Source organism: Eublepharis macularius, chromosome 4 (assembly GCF_028583425.1).
Source record: "Eublepharis macularius isolate TG4126 chromosome 4, MPM_Emac_v1.0, whole genome shotgun sequence".
Lineage (NCBI taxonomy): Eukaryota > Metazoa > Chordata > Lepidosauria > Squamata > Eublepharidae > Eublepharis > Eublepharis macularius.
In genome coordinates this window covers 13,023,915-13,041,119 of record NC_072793.1, presented here as the reverse complement: position 1 = coordinate 13,041,119, position 17,205 = coordinate 13,023,915, and the positions used below count along the sequence as shown (strand labels likewise).

Sequence of the window (17,205 nt, the reverse complement as noted above, 5' to 3'; positions counted from 1 at the left end):
TTAAATCCATATTATGGTAATTACTGGTAAAGTTATTTTGTAAAAAGAAAAAACAGTATGTTATATGACAACAGCTTTTCCAAGGCATGTGCAGTGGAGTGATTCTGTGTATTTTACTTTGGTGGGCTTGTTCTTAGGAGTAGAGATTCCAGCTGAACAGATCAAGTTTCTGAAACAATACATACTCTCAGGCTTCATGGAATTGTTATGTTACATTTATGCTTGTTTGGCTCAGAGGCCAAATGCTAAGGTATTATTCCTTTTATATTTGTTTTTGCAGGGATCTTAGCAACATCAATTGTGAAGAGCTTGGTCCTTTGCCTCCTGGATGGGAGATCCGAAATACAGCTACAGGCAGAGTTTATTTTGTAGACCATAACAACAGAACAACGCAGTTCACAGATCCACGGCTATCAGCTAACTTACACCTGGTTCTAAAGTAAGTACATGATGTCACTTGCACGGTACTGATTAACATTTGGAACACTAAAGTGGTTCTCTGGGGAGGCACAATAAGTAGACTCTTCCTTTTTGTGCTAAGTAATTCCTTTCTGGTAACTTTGAATTTTTAAAATCTATTAACATTGGGATAAAAGGTTCTGCAGAGCTATGGAGAAGAAATATAAAACAGAAAACATGCATGAAAGGTTAGCAGGATCATGCAGAAGAGTATTGGGATGTTGCTAATGTTTTAAGCCGGTAGATAGTAGGTGTTTATACATACTCTAAAATGCCCATGCTGGGCTGCTTACATGGAGACGATTCTCTATATAGCTCTTGTCGCTGCTGCAAATGCAGAGCCATGGGCAGTGGCGGTGGAGTAGCCCCACACATACGTTTTCCCTGCTCTTTCCTTGCCTCATTCTTCCATGGCTGCCATTTCTTCCCGCACTTCATCAAAAGGCTTTTTAAAGTGAATTTTTAAGAGTTAGTAATAGATATAGCAGTACAGTGTTAAAACTATAATTATATGTTGCAGCAATGCAATAATTCAAAGTTTTGCTTTTTAAAACATCTCTCACTTTTGATTGCAGAGTTAGGAGAAATGTGCAGTCAGTATCTTTCTCTTTAACTAGCCCATTGTTGTAGTAAGCCATTTTAACATTATAGTGATATTGCTGTTAACAATTTTTTTTAAAAATGTAGCCGGGAAATGGCCACTATTGGTACTGAAGTAAGGATAATGACACGGGTGTGGGCAGGATCTGAAGAACCCACCTTCCCTTGCAGACAGTATCTAAAGTCACTTCGGCTGCGGTCATTCCAAAAAGAGGTTTGGGAAACATCACAGTAAAATGGGGAAAACATGGAATAAAAGCTGAAGTCATATGGATGTTTCCCAGAAAAGAAGTGGGGGATGCAGGGAACTCTTTGGGAGCCTGTGGATAGGACAGGTAGCCATATTAGTCTGCCTGTAGCAGTAGGAAAGAACAGTAAGACTAACAAAATTTGTGGTAGGATATGAGCTTTTGTGAGTTATATCTCACTTCAGATTGCAGGCGAGTGCTAAGTGGGGGAGGAGAGCGGGGAGGGGGAACGGCGACAAAAAACACACGGACACTGTGCTGGAAGTAAAGAAAGCCACAACTTTATTGAGATTACAGCTCAGAGAGTGAAGGCGCGCATAGAGCACGGATCTGAGCATCGGCTGACCCGCCTGCCAAGCCAATGACCCACACGATCCCCTCAGACCCCTGCTGAGGGGGGGAACCATGGGATGACAGCCAGTGGAATGCCATGTGGGTATACGCCCCTGTGTGAAACATCCCCTGCCACCTGGGAGTAAGGCGGACTGACAGCCCCAGATTGGGCATGTACAGGCCATTCCTCACTCCCCAGACCCCTTATGGGGATCCCCATAATAGGGAAACTGAGCCTGAGGGCCAATTTTCCCCCCAAATGGATCGGTGCCCAATGCCAATCTGCCACTAGAGCCACAAAATGGCTCACCACCAATGCTCCAGAACTGCAAAACCAACCAAGCGGGCCCCTCAGTATCCTACAACCACACGTCCAGACCCCAGCCAGACAGGCATCACCAGGCGAGAACCATTGCTGTTCCACGATAGCCAACTGCCAGTGAATATTGTTCATGAAGATGCAGCCCCTCTGGCAGACCTACATGGCCTAAAACCACTGCTAGGCACTTGACAAGCCTCAGAGCGCAAGAATATGAAGGCTATCCACTGCCCAGGAGCTCATCATATGCCCAGGCACTTTTGGGGAACTCTCTGTTACGCAGTTAACAGCCACCTGCGAGTGCTCAGAACTCCAGCCGTGTCAACTGAGGTAACTGCAGTAGTCAACAGGCTTCACCCACCCCACAGTTTATACATATTCTGTGTACTGTACTATGAGTTAGTGCAGTGACAAAGTGTGGCGCTGTAGGGTGTAATAGAAAGTGGTATGTCCACCTCACATAATGAAGTGCAATAGTGGCACGATTGAGCGCACGCCGACCCCAACTCCAACTCCCAGGGAAGTTGCCTCCAGCCGGCCCGTGCCCAAAGGAAACAAGCATCGTGCGGCCCTCTTGCCGTGGATGTTGCTGCTGCTGCCTTCACGGCTTTGCATGGCCCACTCGCTCTTGCTGCCTCCACCTCGCGCAGCCCGCTCACGGCATCCTCGCCTCACAGCCCAGTCGCAGCCCTCTCGCCCAGCAGCCTCCTCGTCACCGTCTCGTCTCACTGTCTCCTCATCTCGTGCCTGCTCGCCGCCACCGAGCCCTTGCACAGCCCACTCGCCCTTGCCACCAAGGCCCGTGCCGTTTGCTTGGCCCTGGCAAGCAGGCCCCTGGCACACCCTGCTTTCCTGCCAATACGGGCCAACTACTGAGAGGGTGGGGCCCAGTCTCCAGACCAGGGGCCTGCGCCAGATGCACTTCGACGTGCTCCCTTGGCCCCTGGTCATTTCCCGCCCCCACCACAACATGGCGGCTGCCATGCCGTTTCCCCGCCTGCCTCCCACATCGCCTGCAATCAGGCCCCCAAGTGAGTCTGGGAGCCATTGCGTCTGTGGACAGGAAGGTCACACACAGCCTCTCAAGCTATATCTCAAAGGCTGTGAGAGCATGCCCTCTCATTTATCAGTACAGTGCACATCTGTACTGACAATGAGATATGCTGGAGAAAAGGCCTTTTGGAGTTAGCTGGACTGCAGTATTTTGCTCACCTTATGGTGGTCCCTTTTGAAATGCTGAGAGGCAAGCTTCTGCTTTTGTCATAGAACCTAAAGGTTAGAGTAGGATGCAGCTGGCAGTAGAGTGTTTTTAACTAAAAATATTAGCACAGGGATACAGAAACCTACGATCCCACTATGCAAACTCCCAAGAAGGCAACTGAGACTATCAGAACTGTTTGACATATAGAAATACTAAGTGCTACTGAATGCAACCAGTTTAATAGACTGAAGGGAGTATAAATTTGTAGCCATTAACAAAAGGAGGCATCATTTGAATTCTAGAATTCCATTTTTTCAAGATGTCTGAGCCAAAGCTTTAAATACACACACATAGCCACTGTCATGTATGCCTGCCTGCAGTACATGCCATGTGTATGTTATATGCAGCCTATTGGTCCTCTGACATTATGGAGAGTTCTGAGTACCAATCAGTGCCTGTTTTTTGGAAGTTCGGTGTGTTATCTCTGCTTTGAAGTTAAACACTTCCACTTCTGCAGCCAATGGCCTTGAGGCCAGATGCAGCTAGTCTGAATTGTATCTTCCCTGAGAACAGGGATGATTTCATACCCAATTTGCTATTGTTGCTTATTGTAGTCTAAACTCTGATACTTTTTGTCTCTGGCGTTCGTGCCAGAATTTCAACGGGCTACTAACCTGGGGGCGGGGCATTAACCTATAACTAACCATGCTTTCCCTCAATATGTCACTTCTGCCAATTCCACTGTCTGAGCACCTTGAACCTGATAGATCTCTAATAAAGTTACTTCAACCAATTCACCTATGTGATTGCTGTGGCAAACTTGGGGATTTACTTGCCAAGGACTGACAGCCACTCCTCTTTTACCATGTTTTCATATGCAGCAGATACTATACAACATTTTAATAAGTTCGCTATTGTCTAGACAGAATTATTTTAGATCTCCTGGAATTATATTCTTCCTCACAGGAACACTTTTTAAATGCTATCATTGAGGAAAAATCTGCATAGCATTAAGTAGATAATTTACAAAATCTGGATAGTAGATTGGTGGTAGGTTTCTGGAAGTCTTTTCAGCAGGTAGAAACTATGGCAGGTAGAATAGTGGTTAAGAGCAGCAAGACTCTTATCTGGAGAATGGGGTTTGATTTCCCACTCCTCCATTTGAAGCCAGCTGGGTGACCTTAAGTCAGTCACAGCTTCTAGGAGCTTTCTCAGCCCCACCCACCTCACAGGGTGATTGTTGTGGGGATGATAATAACATACTTTGTAAACTGCTCTGAGTGGTGTTGTTGTTGTTATAAAATCTTATCTTCAGACTGTCTAGGAATAGTTTTTTTGTACCATCTTCTGAAATTTAATTAGCTACTTTGAAAAATCAGATTACCTTAAACAGCTCCTTTGTCTGGAAAGCCAATAAATCTTTCATATTTTTGGAGCATGCAGATATCTGCTATGGGAGAGTTTAATTTTAAAATGTTCCTTATCTGACAATAAATAATTGCATTATTTTTAAAATTATTTGGTTTATCTAGCTATATTTAGTTTTGATCTAGAATATAGATCAACTCCAGAAAGTCAGCAATAATAAAAATAAGAAATAAAAGTAAAGTAAAAATAGGGAAGGTACCTACAGTGCGATGAGTACAGAACAGTGATTGCAGATTATGGGGGAGACAAAGAGATGATACTTTCCTCCGACAAATAAGTAAGGTTATTGAGGCTCAGTCAGCCGCATGCATATCTCATGTATCTCAGCCACATGGGCGTATCTCACGTGTGCCCAAAGGCAAAATTTAGCAACTTTATTAGTTATCTCCTGGGAAGAGTCTGCAAGAAGAAGGGAGACATAAACTTATAAAGATCTTCTTGGTAAAGTTGACAAGATTGGAGCTATATACTGAGATTGGATGTCTTTATAGAATGTGCAGTACAGCAAACATATTCAATAGACTCTGCTTTCCCTATATGGCATGGGTAGAGCCATTGAGGAAATAAGACACGATGGAGTCTGCCTTCCAGGAGGTGTGAAGGTAGAACGATGAAGCATGCAAGGGTAAAGATTCTCTGATATTTGGAGATCTTGTGGGATTTAAGATAATTTGCTGGATGAAAACATTTAGCATACTACAGAATAATTGGATATTTCTGTATCTGTGCCCTATCTGATTGTTGGGCATGATCCCAGAGCCGCTGTTTAATTGTTTCTTTTGCTTTTGGGAACCCAAGACATGGGGGGAGAGGCCATGCTCCTGGAGTTTCCCCTCAGTTGTTCTTTGCAAGGTTGAGCAGTGACTATCAGCAAGGATCAGGGGCATTAGACCCACCAGATTGAAGATGTTTTAACCAATTGGTGGATATGAGTTGCCACATACGAGTCTCCAAGGGGATCTGCCTGCTAAACTTGTAAATGTATTGCTACTGGGAAGATGGGTAGTGGGGTAGCTTCCTCCTTCACTGTATCTCGCTTTGCTTAGGCTGAGTGGTGTTATCAGTCCACCTGGAGTGGCGTAGGAACAGACCTTGGGAATTTCAGCTCTGCATCTCTTTCAGGACTTTCTCACCAACTTCAACTGACTCGTGTTTGGACTGGGGGGAGGGGACTGGAGGTATGACCTCTTGGGGTAGACTTGGCTTTGGCATTCCAGGCAATTACTCTGTACTGTGCTTTACAGTATGGATTCCTAATAAAGACCTTCAGCTTATACAGCTGTGTCTGATGAAGTGGAGAGTCTGAGAGAGTCCTCTAGCCAGGCCTGACATTTTGCCTGGAATCACTTCAGTCTTTGGAACCAGGGGAAGCCAGTGAGGTTCCCTACCTGCAGCAAGAGGGGGACAACAGATCTCCTGTGAACCCCGAGGACCTTTCTCAAGATCCTGCGGAACCACCAAAGCTTGGGACTGGCTCGAAGCGTGGGGCCAGGGTGATTCCCAAGAGAGGAGCCAGAATCCTGCACTGGCTGGGTATAATGCCTCGAGGATGGATATGTCCCTCGTACAGAAGGATGAAGGGCCAGAGGGAACGGCGCCGAACGCACCTGTTCCGATTCAGCTGGGGAGAGAATCCAAGAGGGGACCTGGAGGATGAAGAGAAGCTGTTCAGATTGGCAACTCTTTGGGAGACCCAAACCGAGAATGTAAAGGGGGAGACATCACCACGACGGAGGACCAGGGAGTGGGTGAGGATGATGAGAACGGAGAGCCCAGAGATCTGAGTGGAGTGTCTGACTTACAGCAGATGCATGAGGAGATGGAGGAGGTCAGGCAGACAGTGGTGGAAATTATGGACGGACTGCGCAAACTGTACCTAGCCGCGCGGGCTTGCGGAGGTGGAGGAGAGGCACCGGTGGGATCGCCCGACCAAAGGGTGGCCCCAGGTGGATTGCCTCCAGATTCAGTCACATCTGTCCCCCCCAGCACCACTGATTCTCCCAGCGGGCTCAGCACCACCTGTCCTACCAGGGGGCCCAAGACCATGTTCTGGAGGAGCGAGGGTCCCACAGGACTGGAACCTGCCGCCCCTGGCTTAGCGTAAACTTGAAGCCTGTTTTGACAGAGACCCCAAAGAATTGGGCTATTTCTTGGTGTAAGTGGGGGAGTTCCTAAGAGAATGGCCACACTTTCCCAGATGAACTGAGCCAAGTAAAGCTACATAGGGTTTTGGCTGGGAGGCTTGACAGCTAAATGGCATGTGACTTTATACTCAATGCAAGCCCCAAAACTGGGGAACATGGAGGCATTCCTCCAGGCACTTAAGGAGCAGTATGAGGACCCTCTCAAGGAGGAAAGGGCGAGAACCCGCCTGAGGCGGATAACGCAGGGCAACCATCCGGTCTGAGAGTACGCAGCAGAGTTCTGAGAGTATGCAAATAAACTGAGAGACTCGATGGAAGAAGTGAAGATAGAGTTTTTCAGAGCTGGCCTGAACCCTGATATGGTGGCCAAAGTGATGATGCAAGATGGCCTTGAACCCTCCTGGGCTGGATCCAACTAGCTTGCAAGATCGAAAATCAGGAGCAAATACTGAAGTTGCTGAAGTTGCAGCATCAAACTGGTTAGCAGAAAGGATTGGCAGATGCCCGACCCCAGGAGCATGGGAGACCATGACCCAACACTCCCTTGAGCGAGAGAGATTGGAGAACAAGATGCTTGAGGGGCTGCGCTTGAGATGCTTGAGGGGCTGTGCTTGAGATGCGGGGAAGCAGGCCACTTTGCCACCGAGTGTCCAGGTGAAGGGAAGAACTACCCGGAGACGAAGCCGAAGCTGAGGAAGCTACCAGAGAGGCACTCGAAGGGGCAGCCCCAACCCACTTCCAGAAAGGAAGCTGCAGCAGTGGCTGTGGCACCAGAGGAAGGAAGTGACACCGCGAGTGAAGAGCTCTCGTCAGACAATGAAGAGGAGCTCCTATCGCTGCCGGGAAACGGTAGAGTCCTGTGAAGGGCTCCAGCCAGTGGGTTGCAGAAGTCCCAGTGCCACAAAGGGTGAGACCCAACCTTGTTAAACCCCAGGAGAGGGATGAACATCAGAGTAAGGGCCTTGATTGACCCACGACCCGCTGGACCCATGACCATCATAGCTGGTGAAAGCTGTTGATGTCAGGATACGGGCTCCTATGGCTGACTTCATCAGTCTGTCGTTGAGTTCCGGGATTTTCCCGAACTCACTGAAGGAGGCAGTGGCGCATTGCTTATTAAAGAAACCTGATTTTGAATCTTCTGTTTCTGGACAAGATAATTGAGAGGGTGGTAGCGTAACAGCTACAAGTATTCCTAGGTGAGTCCTCAGTTCTGGATCCATTCCAGTCTGGCTTCCTGGGCATGGTACAGAGACGAGCCGCCCTCATGGACGATCTGCAGTGACATCTGGATCAGGGTTGGTCAGCTGCTGGTACCTTTAGATCTTACAGCCGTGTTTGACATGGTTGATCATGATCTGTTGAACCACCGGCTTGCTGCCATGGAGATTCATGGGACAGCCTTGCGGTAGCTGAGCTCCTTTCTCCATGGTTGGGAACAGATGGTGTGTGGTGTCCGTCGGGGTGATTCTTTACCTGACAATGTTCAACATTTGTATGCACCTCCTTGCCCAGGTGGCTTGTAGCTTTGGGTGGGGGTGTCACCAGTATGCAGATGACACCCAACTCTATTGATGGATGGCCAGTTAGATGCTGCCCCGGATTTCTTGGCTAAGGGTCTGGAGGCTGTGGCAGAATGCCTACATCAGAGTCGCTTGAAGCAGAATCCTTTGAAGATGGAGGTTCTGTACCTGGGTTGTGGGGTGATGGATGTGGGGCCCTGGCTCCAACTCTCGATAGCATGCAGTTACAGTCATCACCAATGGTGAAAAGCCTGGGTGTGTTCCTAGATGCCCTGCTTTCTATGGAGGCTCAGGTTACATCTGTTGCCAGATCTGCCTTTTCCCATCTTTGGTAGGTCAGGCACTTGGTGCCCTATCTTTCGCCCTGGAACTTGGCTTTAGAAATCCATGCGGTGGTCACCTCCAGATTGGATTACTGTAACTCGCTTTACACCAGGCTGCCTTTCGGCTTCACCCGGAAATTACAACCGGTCCAGAATGCAGTGGCACGTGTCCTTACAGGGATGCCATTTCGGGCACATATCCATCTTGTGCTGTGCCAGCTGCACTGGCTTCCAGTTCAGTTCCGGATCCCGTTCAAAGTGTTGGTTTTAGTGTTTAAAGCCCTTTAAGGACTGGGACCTGCATACTTGTGGGACCATCTCTCCCACTGTGTCCCCTGCAGAGCCTTGTGCTCTGTAGATAAGCCACTCCTGGTGGTCCTCTGCCCACAGGACATTCGTCTGGCCTCAACCAGGGCCAAGGCCTTTTCGGTCCTGGCTCCAGCCTGGTGGAACACACTCCCGGTTGAGATACGTGCCCTGCGGGACCTGTTCTGCAGTGCTTGCAAAATGGAGATGTTCCACTAGGCCTTTGGTTGAGAGCCAGCAAATTGTCCCCTTCCTGTTTGCCCATGTTCTGCTGGCGGCTGCCCTGGGCTGTGCCGCAGCTGTGTATCGGGGTTTTTAGATATTTACTATAGCCTGAATTGATTATGGTACCAGTTTGTATTGTTTTTATGGGATTTAGATATGTTTTAATATCTGCAGGGGTCATAGTGTGAGAGATGGTCCCAGAAGTATGCAGGTCCCAGTCCTTAAAGGGCTTTAAACACTAAAACCAACTCTATGTGCTGTTAGCCACCCGAAGCCCATTTGTGGGGAGGATGGGGTATAAATTTGATAAAATAAAAAAATAATAAAAATATTTAGCACACAATCTCCATGGGGATTTGCAGCAGGACACCAGCTGTGAGATCTCCATCGGAACTCTGTTCTAAAGTGATGTGGGGGCCTGATTTTGTCAGGCCTGTCTAGGGGATTCTCTCAGACTCTCCACTTCATCCAGCACGCTTGTATGCGTTAAAGGTCTTTATTTAGATACAACTCTCTAGAAGTGCACTGATACATAGTGATTGCCTGGAATGCTGAAGCATTCTTTCTGCTGACCGGTCTAATGCTGCAACTTCAGCAACTTCACTATTTGCTCCTGATTTTCAATCTCGCAAGCAAGTTGGATCCAGCCCAGGAGGGTTCGAGGGTCATCTTGCACCATCGCTTTGGCCACCAGATTGGGGTTCAGGCCGGCTCTATCTTCACTCCTTCCGTCCAGTCTCTCAGTTTAGCCGCATAAGGCAGGACTGTTGGCCTGCCTTATCCGCCTCAGGCGGGTTCTCGCCCTCTCCTCCTCAGTGGTTCCATGGGATCTTGAGAAAGGTCCTCTGGGTTCACAGGAGATCTGTTGTCCCTTCCGGCTGCCATGCTGCAGGTAGAGAATCTCACTGGTTTCCCCTGGTTCCGAAGAATCACTGGTTTCCCCTGGCTTGCCTGCCTGACAGATTTATACTGAGACTGCAACACATGTGGGGGGGGGGGCTCCAGCCTCCTTCCAGGGCCATTGTTCTCACCAAAGCAGCCCTAGGTGGTTTTATGTGTCCCATAGGGGCATTCATTGGACATGCAGCCCCCCGGTGGGGCAAATGATGCATCCCTGGGCCTTTTGGGGTCAGGACAACAGCATGGGGGAGGGCTGGAGCCCCTTTTGCCCCCCACATCATGGTTCTGTGGGCCCCTGTGGACTTTAGAATTGGGTTTCCATGGGGAACGTGCAGCTGCTGTACGGCTACGGGTTCCCATGGCTATCACATATTAAATGTAACACGTAGTTCCAGCATTATCATAGTAGATTTTGTAGTGTGGTGTTTTTGTATGTTCCTGTGAACAATGTTACTTGTTGACTTTTTTGCACACACACAGCAATTCATAATGCATACTGGTTTCTATGATTTGTGACTATTCTTTAGTCTCATCTTTGATGTGTATTTGTCTCACTGGATTATGTTCTGATTGAGATGACGTATACAGGCTTAAACAAACATACAGTGTGACAAGAATGTAACTTAAAAATACTAAATCATCTTCTGTTTTGATCAAAATCGCATTGGCCACTTTTTTGTGCAAACTCAAACTTACGGGGAAAAATTCACTGGAAGTAGCAAACACTGTAACCAAAACCAATTCTGTATAGCTACCAGCAATGTAACTGTAGAAAAAAATGGGAATTTTTAACCCAGATAATTCTCTTTTTAGCTTTAAGAAATATTTGAGAATAGCTAGTAAAATGCTCATTTATCTGTGCCAGTTGGTTATATGCAAGTTCCATACATTCCTGTGGTCCAGACTGGTCCAGGTACAAGGGACACTGTCCTTGCCAGACTGCCTGTGCAAACATTTTTGTAAGCTAATTCTTCTTCAGACATGCCATTTAAAACAGAATGCGGTATCCCCTTTTAGATTAGTGGTGTTGTGTTCTGCCATAATTCTGAATATTAACATGAAAGATAATAAAATATGGACAATTAATGTCAGTGTAGTGCTATAATCGGCTTAACAGAGAAAAAACATTAAGCGAGTTGAAAATTATCAAGACTTACAGATGTTTGTGTCTTAAGTTTCTGTGAGGAATTTTTTAGTGGCAGAGGACTCGGTAACTATAGTAACTGGTATTTTCATTTGCCTCAATTTTTGTACCAGTGCATATTAATCTTATGTGAAAGGGAAAACAATGGTAAGACTCAAATTACTCAAAGCAGCTGTGCCTCTTTTTCAGCCGGCAGAACCAACTCAAAGATCAACAGCACCAGCAGCAGCAAGTAGTATCACTCTGCCAGCTTCCAGAGGAGGCAGAATGTTTGACTGTGCCGAGGTACAAGCGAGACCTCGTGCAGAAGCTCAAGATACTAAGGCAGGAGCTGTCTCAGCAGCAGCCCCAAGCCGGGCACTGTCGTATTGAAGTCTCCAGGGAAGAAATTTTTGAGGTAATTTAAAGCTGTAGTTTTTGTAGACCATAAATGCCGGGAAGAAGGATGGAGGCTTCCGTTGGTTTAATTCTTGCTTTGGGCTATAGAGAAAAGAGGGCCACATAGAACTGTGAGGTGCAGCGTATTTGAGATGTGACTGTATGTGATGATTAAAATTAATATTTATGTGCGTGTTTTATTTATTTACTTGCAAGAGGTTCTACCCTGCCTTTCTGCCCTCACAGGGCCACCGAGGCAGCGAACACGTTTAAAAATATTACGAGATAAAATATAAAATTAACATACGGCAGTCTTATTTTAATATGCGCTCAACAAATTAAGATTCCTTAGGGATTTTAGTGCAGGAATGTACAAACTCTTTTGCTTTTGTTCCCAAAGAGGAGGGTTGAGTGTTCCCCCATTTCTTTGCATTCCCCCACCTGCTGAAGCCCACAGAGGACTGCAGTGGGATGTGGGGAGTAAGAGAGCTCTCTTTTGCAAGCAAAACTTTAATTTAGGTACCGTTTCCCATCAGGTGGGAGAAGGATGGACCTCGTGCTGCATGGGTAGTGGATGCCACACTAGAATCTGCCATGATGTTTCTTGTTTATAAAGGGCTACTCTTCAGTACACGTCACTTAAAAAGGTCTCTCATGAGATCAGCTCTTCTCATACGTTGACAAGAAAGCACGTCATTTATGAAAGCTATACTGGGAGAAGGACTGTCTCTGCGTGTCACAGGCACTTTGGATACATTTGGAGCTCTCGGCCTAACCCACCTCACAGGGTTGTTGTGAGGATAGAATGGAGGGAAGCACATGTGATGTAAGCCACTTTGAGTCCCCGTTGGGGAGAAAGGTGGGGTATAATTGAACACATAAATAACGATATTAATCAGAGCTGCGTATTTGTTGTACAGATGTTCCTTGGTGTAGGGCTGGATAGTTCAATTCCTTAGGTCTTGAGCGAAGAAAGCACTTGTATAAAGATGATAACAATACTCATGAATGAACGTGTGTGTGATTCCAGGAGTCTTACAGGCAAGTCATGAAGATGAGGCCTAAAGACCTGTGGAAGAGATTAATGATAAAATTCCGTGGGGAAGAAGGTCTCGATTACGGAGGGGTTGCCAGGTAAATAGCCAAATTATGCCTTACTAATACGTTACGTCTTAGCTCCGTCTCCTGAACAAGTTGGTGGTGATCTAGTAGCATTTCAAGTAGCCAGCTCTTGAACTCTGTTCTGGCCCCCCTGGATCCAAACCATGGTAACATCGAGACTAAACTACTGTAACGCGCTCTGTGTAGGTCTCCCCTCAAAGTCACTCATAGACTCCAGTTGGCGCAGAACACCCCACCATTGGGTTATTCTCAGGAGCTAGGCAGAGCAAGCGTATTATTCCCACCCTGAAGTCATTTCATCGCCTGCCCATCAGTGACTGGGCCCAGTTCAAGTTCTTGGCTGTTACGTACCCTTAGTCCTCATGCCTGCAGCACTGCCTCTCCCCTTATGCTCTGCTACAGCCGCTGCTTTGCCCATCTGAGCAAGGCCTTCCACTTACATTTTCTGTCGTGGCCCCCACCTTACGGAATGGCCTGCCTGAAGAGGTTAGGGATAGGGCTGTGTACCAAAAAAAATCTGGGAAGTCTGGATGGAGGTTTCAGGGATCTCAAAAAAACTGGGATTCCTGAAATCTGGGAAAGATTCTCTGGTTCATTTTAGACAAATTAGAGAATCTCAGATTTATCTGGCCGTTATTCCGTATGGGGAAAACTATCCAGGGGGCACTGGGGGCAGTCATTTTTCAAGTAAACTCTATCAAATTTGCAAGGAACCCACTTCTGACTGTCCTTTAAAGACCCCCTCCCCCAAGTTTTAGGATCTTTTAAAGGCTTTTATGTAGAGGGGGATAAAATTGCACCCACAATACAGTTCCTGCATAAGGATAGCCGATCTCCAACAGCAATCCTTTGAGTTTGTTCCATGAGGAACAATTTAAACCAATCCGAGGCACATCCCCTGATACCTTTTTCTGCCTCTAAAACGCCTCAACAGAATGGCATGGTATCAAAGGCTGTAGATCGATGCAAGAAGACCAACACAGAAGCGTGGCCTTAGTGTACATTCAGAGGGAGATGACCAAAGATCATCAACTAAAGCTAACAGAGCCATTTCTATCCCATAGCTTGGCCTGAAACCAGACTGAAAATGGTCCAGAGCACGAGAGTTATCTAAAAGACCTCCAATTGGTCTGCTACTACTCTCCCAATCATATTGCCTAGAAAGGGCACATTAGAGAGTGAGTGATAATTGGCCAGATCATTTTTTGGGTATGATTTTTTAAGCTGCAGTTTTTAAAGTAATGTGTTGGGAACTCCCTCTTTGAGTGGCCAAGGGAAGGCGCCCTATGTTAATGGCAGCAAAGGCTCATTTATGTGAACCTTACATGATTTTAGCTGCCAAGATGGGCAAGGATCCAGTGCACATGCCTTCACAGATCCAGGATCCATCATTGTAACTGGATCAAAGTAGTCCACAAGCAGACCAGGAGCTGTATGAAGCATTTCTTCTGCCGGGCCTATTTTATAGCTGGCATCCAGATCAGAACGTATTCCTGTTATTTTATTAGTAAAAACTTTGCAAAGGTGTAACTTCTAATCGTCTGCTCCTGAGACAGTGAAGGTTCAGATTTAGGAATCAGCAAATGTTGAGCTACCTTAAACAATTGGAATGGTTGTGAACTAGCCGATGCAATAGTTGCAGAGGAATAACATTTATTTGCTGCTATCACTGTTGCTTCATAGGTCTTCTAGTGAGCTCCATAGCATTCTCTATCAGATATAGTATGAGATTTCTGCCAGTGTCTTTCTAGACATCTTTCAGCCCTCTTTATATCACCCAGCTCCATGGTACACCATGGCTTCTGCAGCAAAGGTCGGAGAGGTTGAAGAAGAGCAATCCTGTCAATAGCTTCACGTTCCAAACTCCCACCGCAGCCTCAAGAGTATATGTTTGGAACCCTTCCTCCCCCCCAAACATTTTTCGAATCCAGAAGGATCTATGAATCTCTGTGAGTGAGCCATTTTAGCTAAGCCCCTCCTGCTCTTTCCAGGGAGTCGAGGCCACATTCACCCTTTCCTCCACTAGATAACGGTCAAATCATGGCTCAGCTTAGACAGCTGAAGTTTTGCTCCATCTTGTGGTAAACTATTGTAATAATCACATTCGCTTGAAACAGAAAAGACAAATGGCATTTCTCATTATTTATTCGAATTAAACATTTTAAGTGATTTATTTTAAATAACAAAAGTATAAGGCACTTAAGCTGGTATCACTTTTCTAGGTTGGAATAGTTAGCATATGTCCCTATAAAGAAAAGAGAGTTCTAGGCGGGTGCTGGGGGAACTGAAATAAAACGAATGAGTGGAGAAAGATGGAAACATCAGTTGGGACAAGGACAAAAGCTGGCAGCAACGGGAGAGACGGTGGCTCAGTGGTAGAGCGTATGTATGAGATGCACAATGGCCCAGATTCCTGGCCAACTACGTATTAAAAAGTCCTAGGCAACATATGTTGAACAAGACCTTTTTCTGCCTGAAGTCCCGGAGGAGCTGCTGCCAGTCAGAGAAGAAAATAGTGAACTAAATGAATCGATGCTCTTGTTTCGTATAAGGCAGTGCCTTACGATCCTCCGTATATCCAGCAAATGCCGGAAGCTGTTAATGGGTTCCAAATTTCATTGCATTGGGCTGTGGGGGAGAACACAGGCTTTGCACCTCTATAGCGTGAACCTCAGCTCCTGCTGGATGAGGCCAGTGGTCCATCTAAGCCAGCATCCTGCTTCTCAGTGGCCAGATACTATAGCAGGCCCACAAATGGGCAAATTCCTATCATCTCCAAGGGAAACCTTTTCAAGCACCTTCCGCAAATCATTTTAATTATGCCGTTCAGGGCTGGTTTTTAATTTTCCATATTTGTATTGCAATATTACTGTTCACATGCCCCAGGAGATGCTTCATTGGGCCGCCTGCAGTAGTGAACACCTCTTTTCTTATCCACGGCCTCTGGGGCGTGAATTCCTTTGTTCTTAAGCTCAATAATATCTTCACTTACATCCAGCATAAACTACTAATACCACAGCCTTATGTTAGTTAAACAGATACTTGTAATTCAGTTAATTGTATGTGTTTCAAAAAGAAAACTAGAACAGGATTATTTCGGTGATCTAGGCACATTAGTGCCTTTTGTCATTAATTTCAGGTGGCATAAGCTAGCCTGGGCTTTGCTGTCTTGAGCCAAGGAAGTAAATCTCAGCAGCATTTATGAAATTCTATGAATTGTTGTCAAAATTTGCCCACTAGAAGAAGTGTATCTTGCACTTCGAAATGCATGCTGTCAGTGTATCTCAGCATACTGCCGTTTAATTATTTAGTGCAGCAAAGTAATGCCTATTGTCTGTTGTGTCTGGCACAAGTGTTTGTGCTTGAAAATTAATTCATAGGCATGCATAGCCCTAATTGGATTGGAATAGCAGGAAATGGGGACAGTGGGCATAAGTACTGCTCCTGTGCCATTTCCACAAAACAGACCTGAAAAGGGGTTATTTGTCCAGTTAGGAAAACTTGATACTGATGGGTAATTGCTACCTACGGCCATTTCATATTTGGAGGGCTTTAAGCCCCCTTATTTCTGCACACCACAATCCCAGTCCAAATCAGGCCTGAATGTGCCTGGGAATTAACTTCCAAGCACAGAATTCCCAGATCACATCTGTCAATTGGATAGTTTTGAGGGAGCAGGGGAGACAGATTTTGTCAACATAAATTGCCTTCATTCCTTCAAGAACTAAATTCTGTAACCTTGTACGAAGTACACTCAATAAGCAAGTCAGTATATCTCTGGTGCCAATTTAGAGCGACCAATATTCTCAGTATTCCAATAATAAACTATCAAACTTATTTATATGAGTTCCCCTCTTGAATGCAGACAAATCTCATTTTATGTATCTGCCATCCTAAACTGTGGAATACTCTTCTAAGTCCATTTACTTCAGTATACTTAAGAAAGGTGTCCCTGTGCTTCGGAAGGATGCCTAGGATCCTTGGGAATTAGGGAATTCACCCCGCGCTTAGAATCCTATAGATGCTTTATACCTGTAGAAAAACGCAGTTCCTGTCAAAGATGGAGCTGAAATTGGTAGCTTATCAATGACGTTCTTTAACTCATGCAGTGAAGTCTTTTTGAGAGTTACCTGGCAGACCCGTACACAAAGTGCCTTTTTAAAATCAACTGGGAAGAACTTCAGAAAGACTTATGCTTAAGACAAAAGTGTCAACATTCTGTACTCATTCTCGATTAAAAATAGACATAGAGTGTTGAAAACAAGTATTTCTGCATATCTTCATTTAGAAATGTTTGATATGATTGTTAAAATGTGCTGCTTTTTCAGGGAATGGCTCTATTTGCTGTCCCATGAAATGCTGAATCCATATTATGGGCTGTTCCAGTATTCACGTGATGACATCTATACGCTACAGATAAATCCAGATTCTGCTGTTAATCCGGTATGTAGAAGCATGGATATTCTTTCTGGCCATCAAGTTCCTTTTCAGTTCTTTAATGTTGTAAAATCTGGATTTCTTCAGTGACGCTCTGCTCCCTGTTTAGCACTGA

At 45.8% G+C, this 17,205-nt stretch overlaps 1 protein-coding gene across 1 annotated transcript in view; it reads left to right on the top strand.

Annotated features, from left to right (window-relative positions):
* Positions 1-17,205, top strand: part of SMURF2 (SMAD specific E3 ubiquitin protein ligase 2) — a 138,261-nt gene that overhangs the window by 103,721 nt on the left and 17,335 nt on the right. Inside the window, exons 10-13 of the mRNA XM_054976042.1 lie at positions 281-439; positions 11,343-11,550; positions 12,562-12,665; positions 16,982-17,096. Of these exons, the coding sequence (XP_054832017.1) occupies positions 281-439; positions 11,343-11,550; positions 12,562-12,665; positions 16,982-17,096 (586 nt within the window). The remainder of the gene's footprint in view (positions 1-280; positions 440-11,342; positions 11,551-12,561; positions 12,666-16,981; positions 17,097-17,205) is intronic.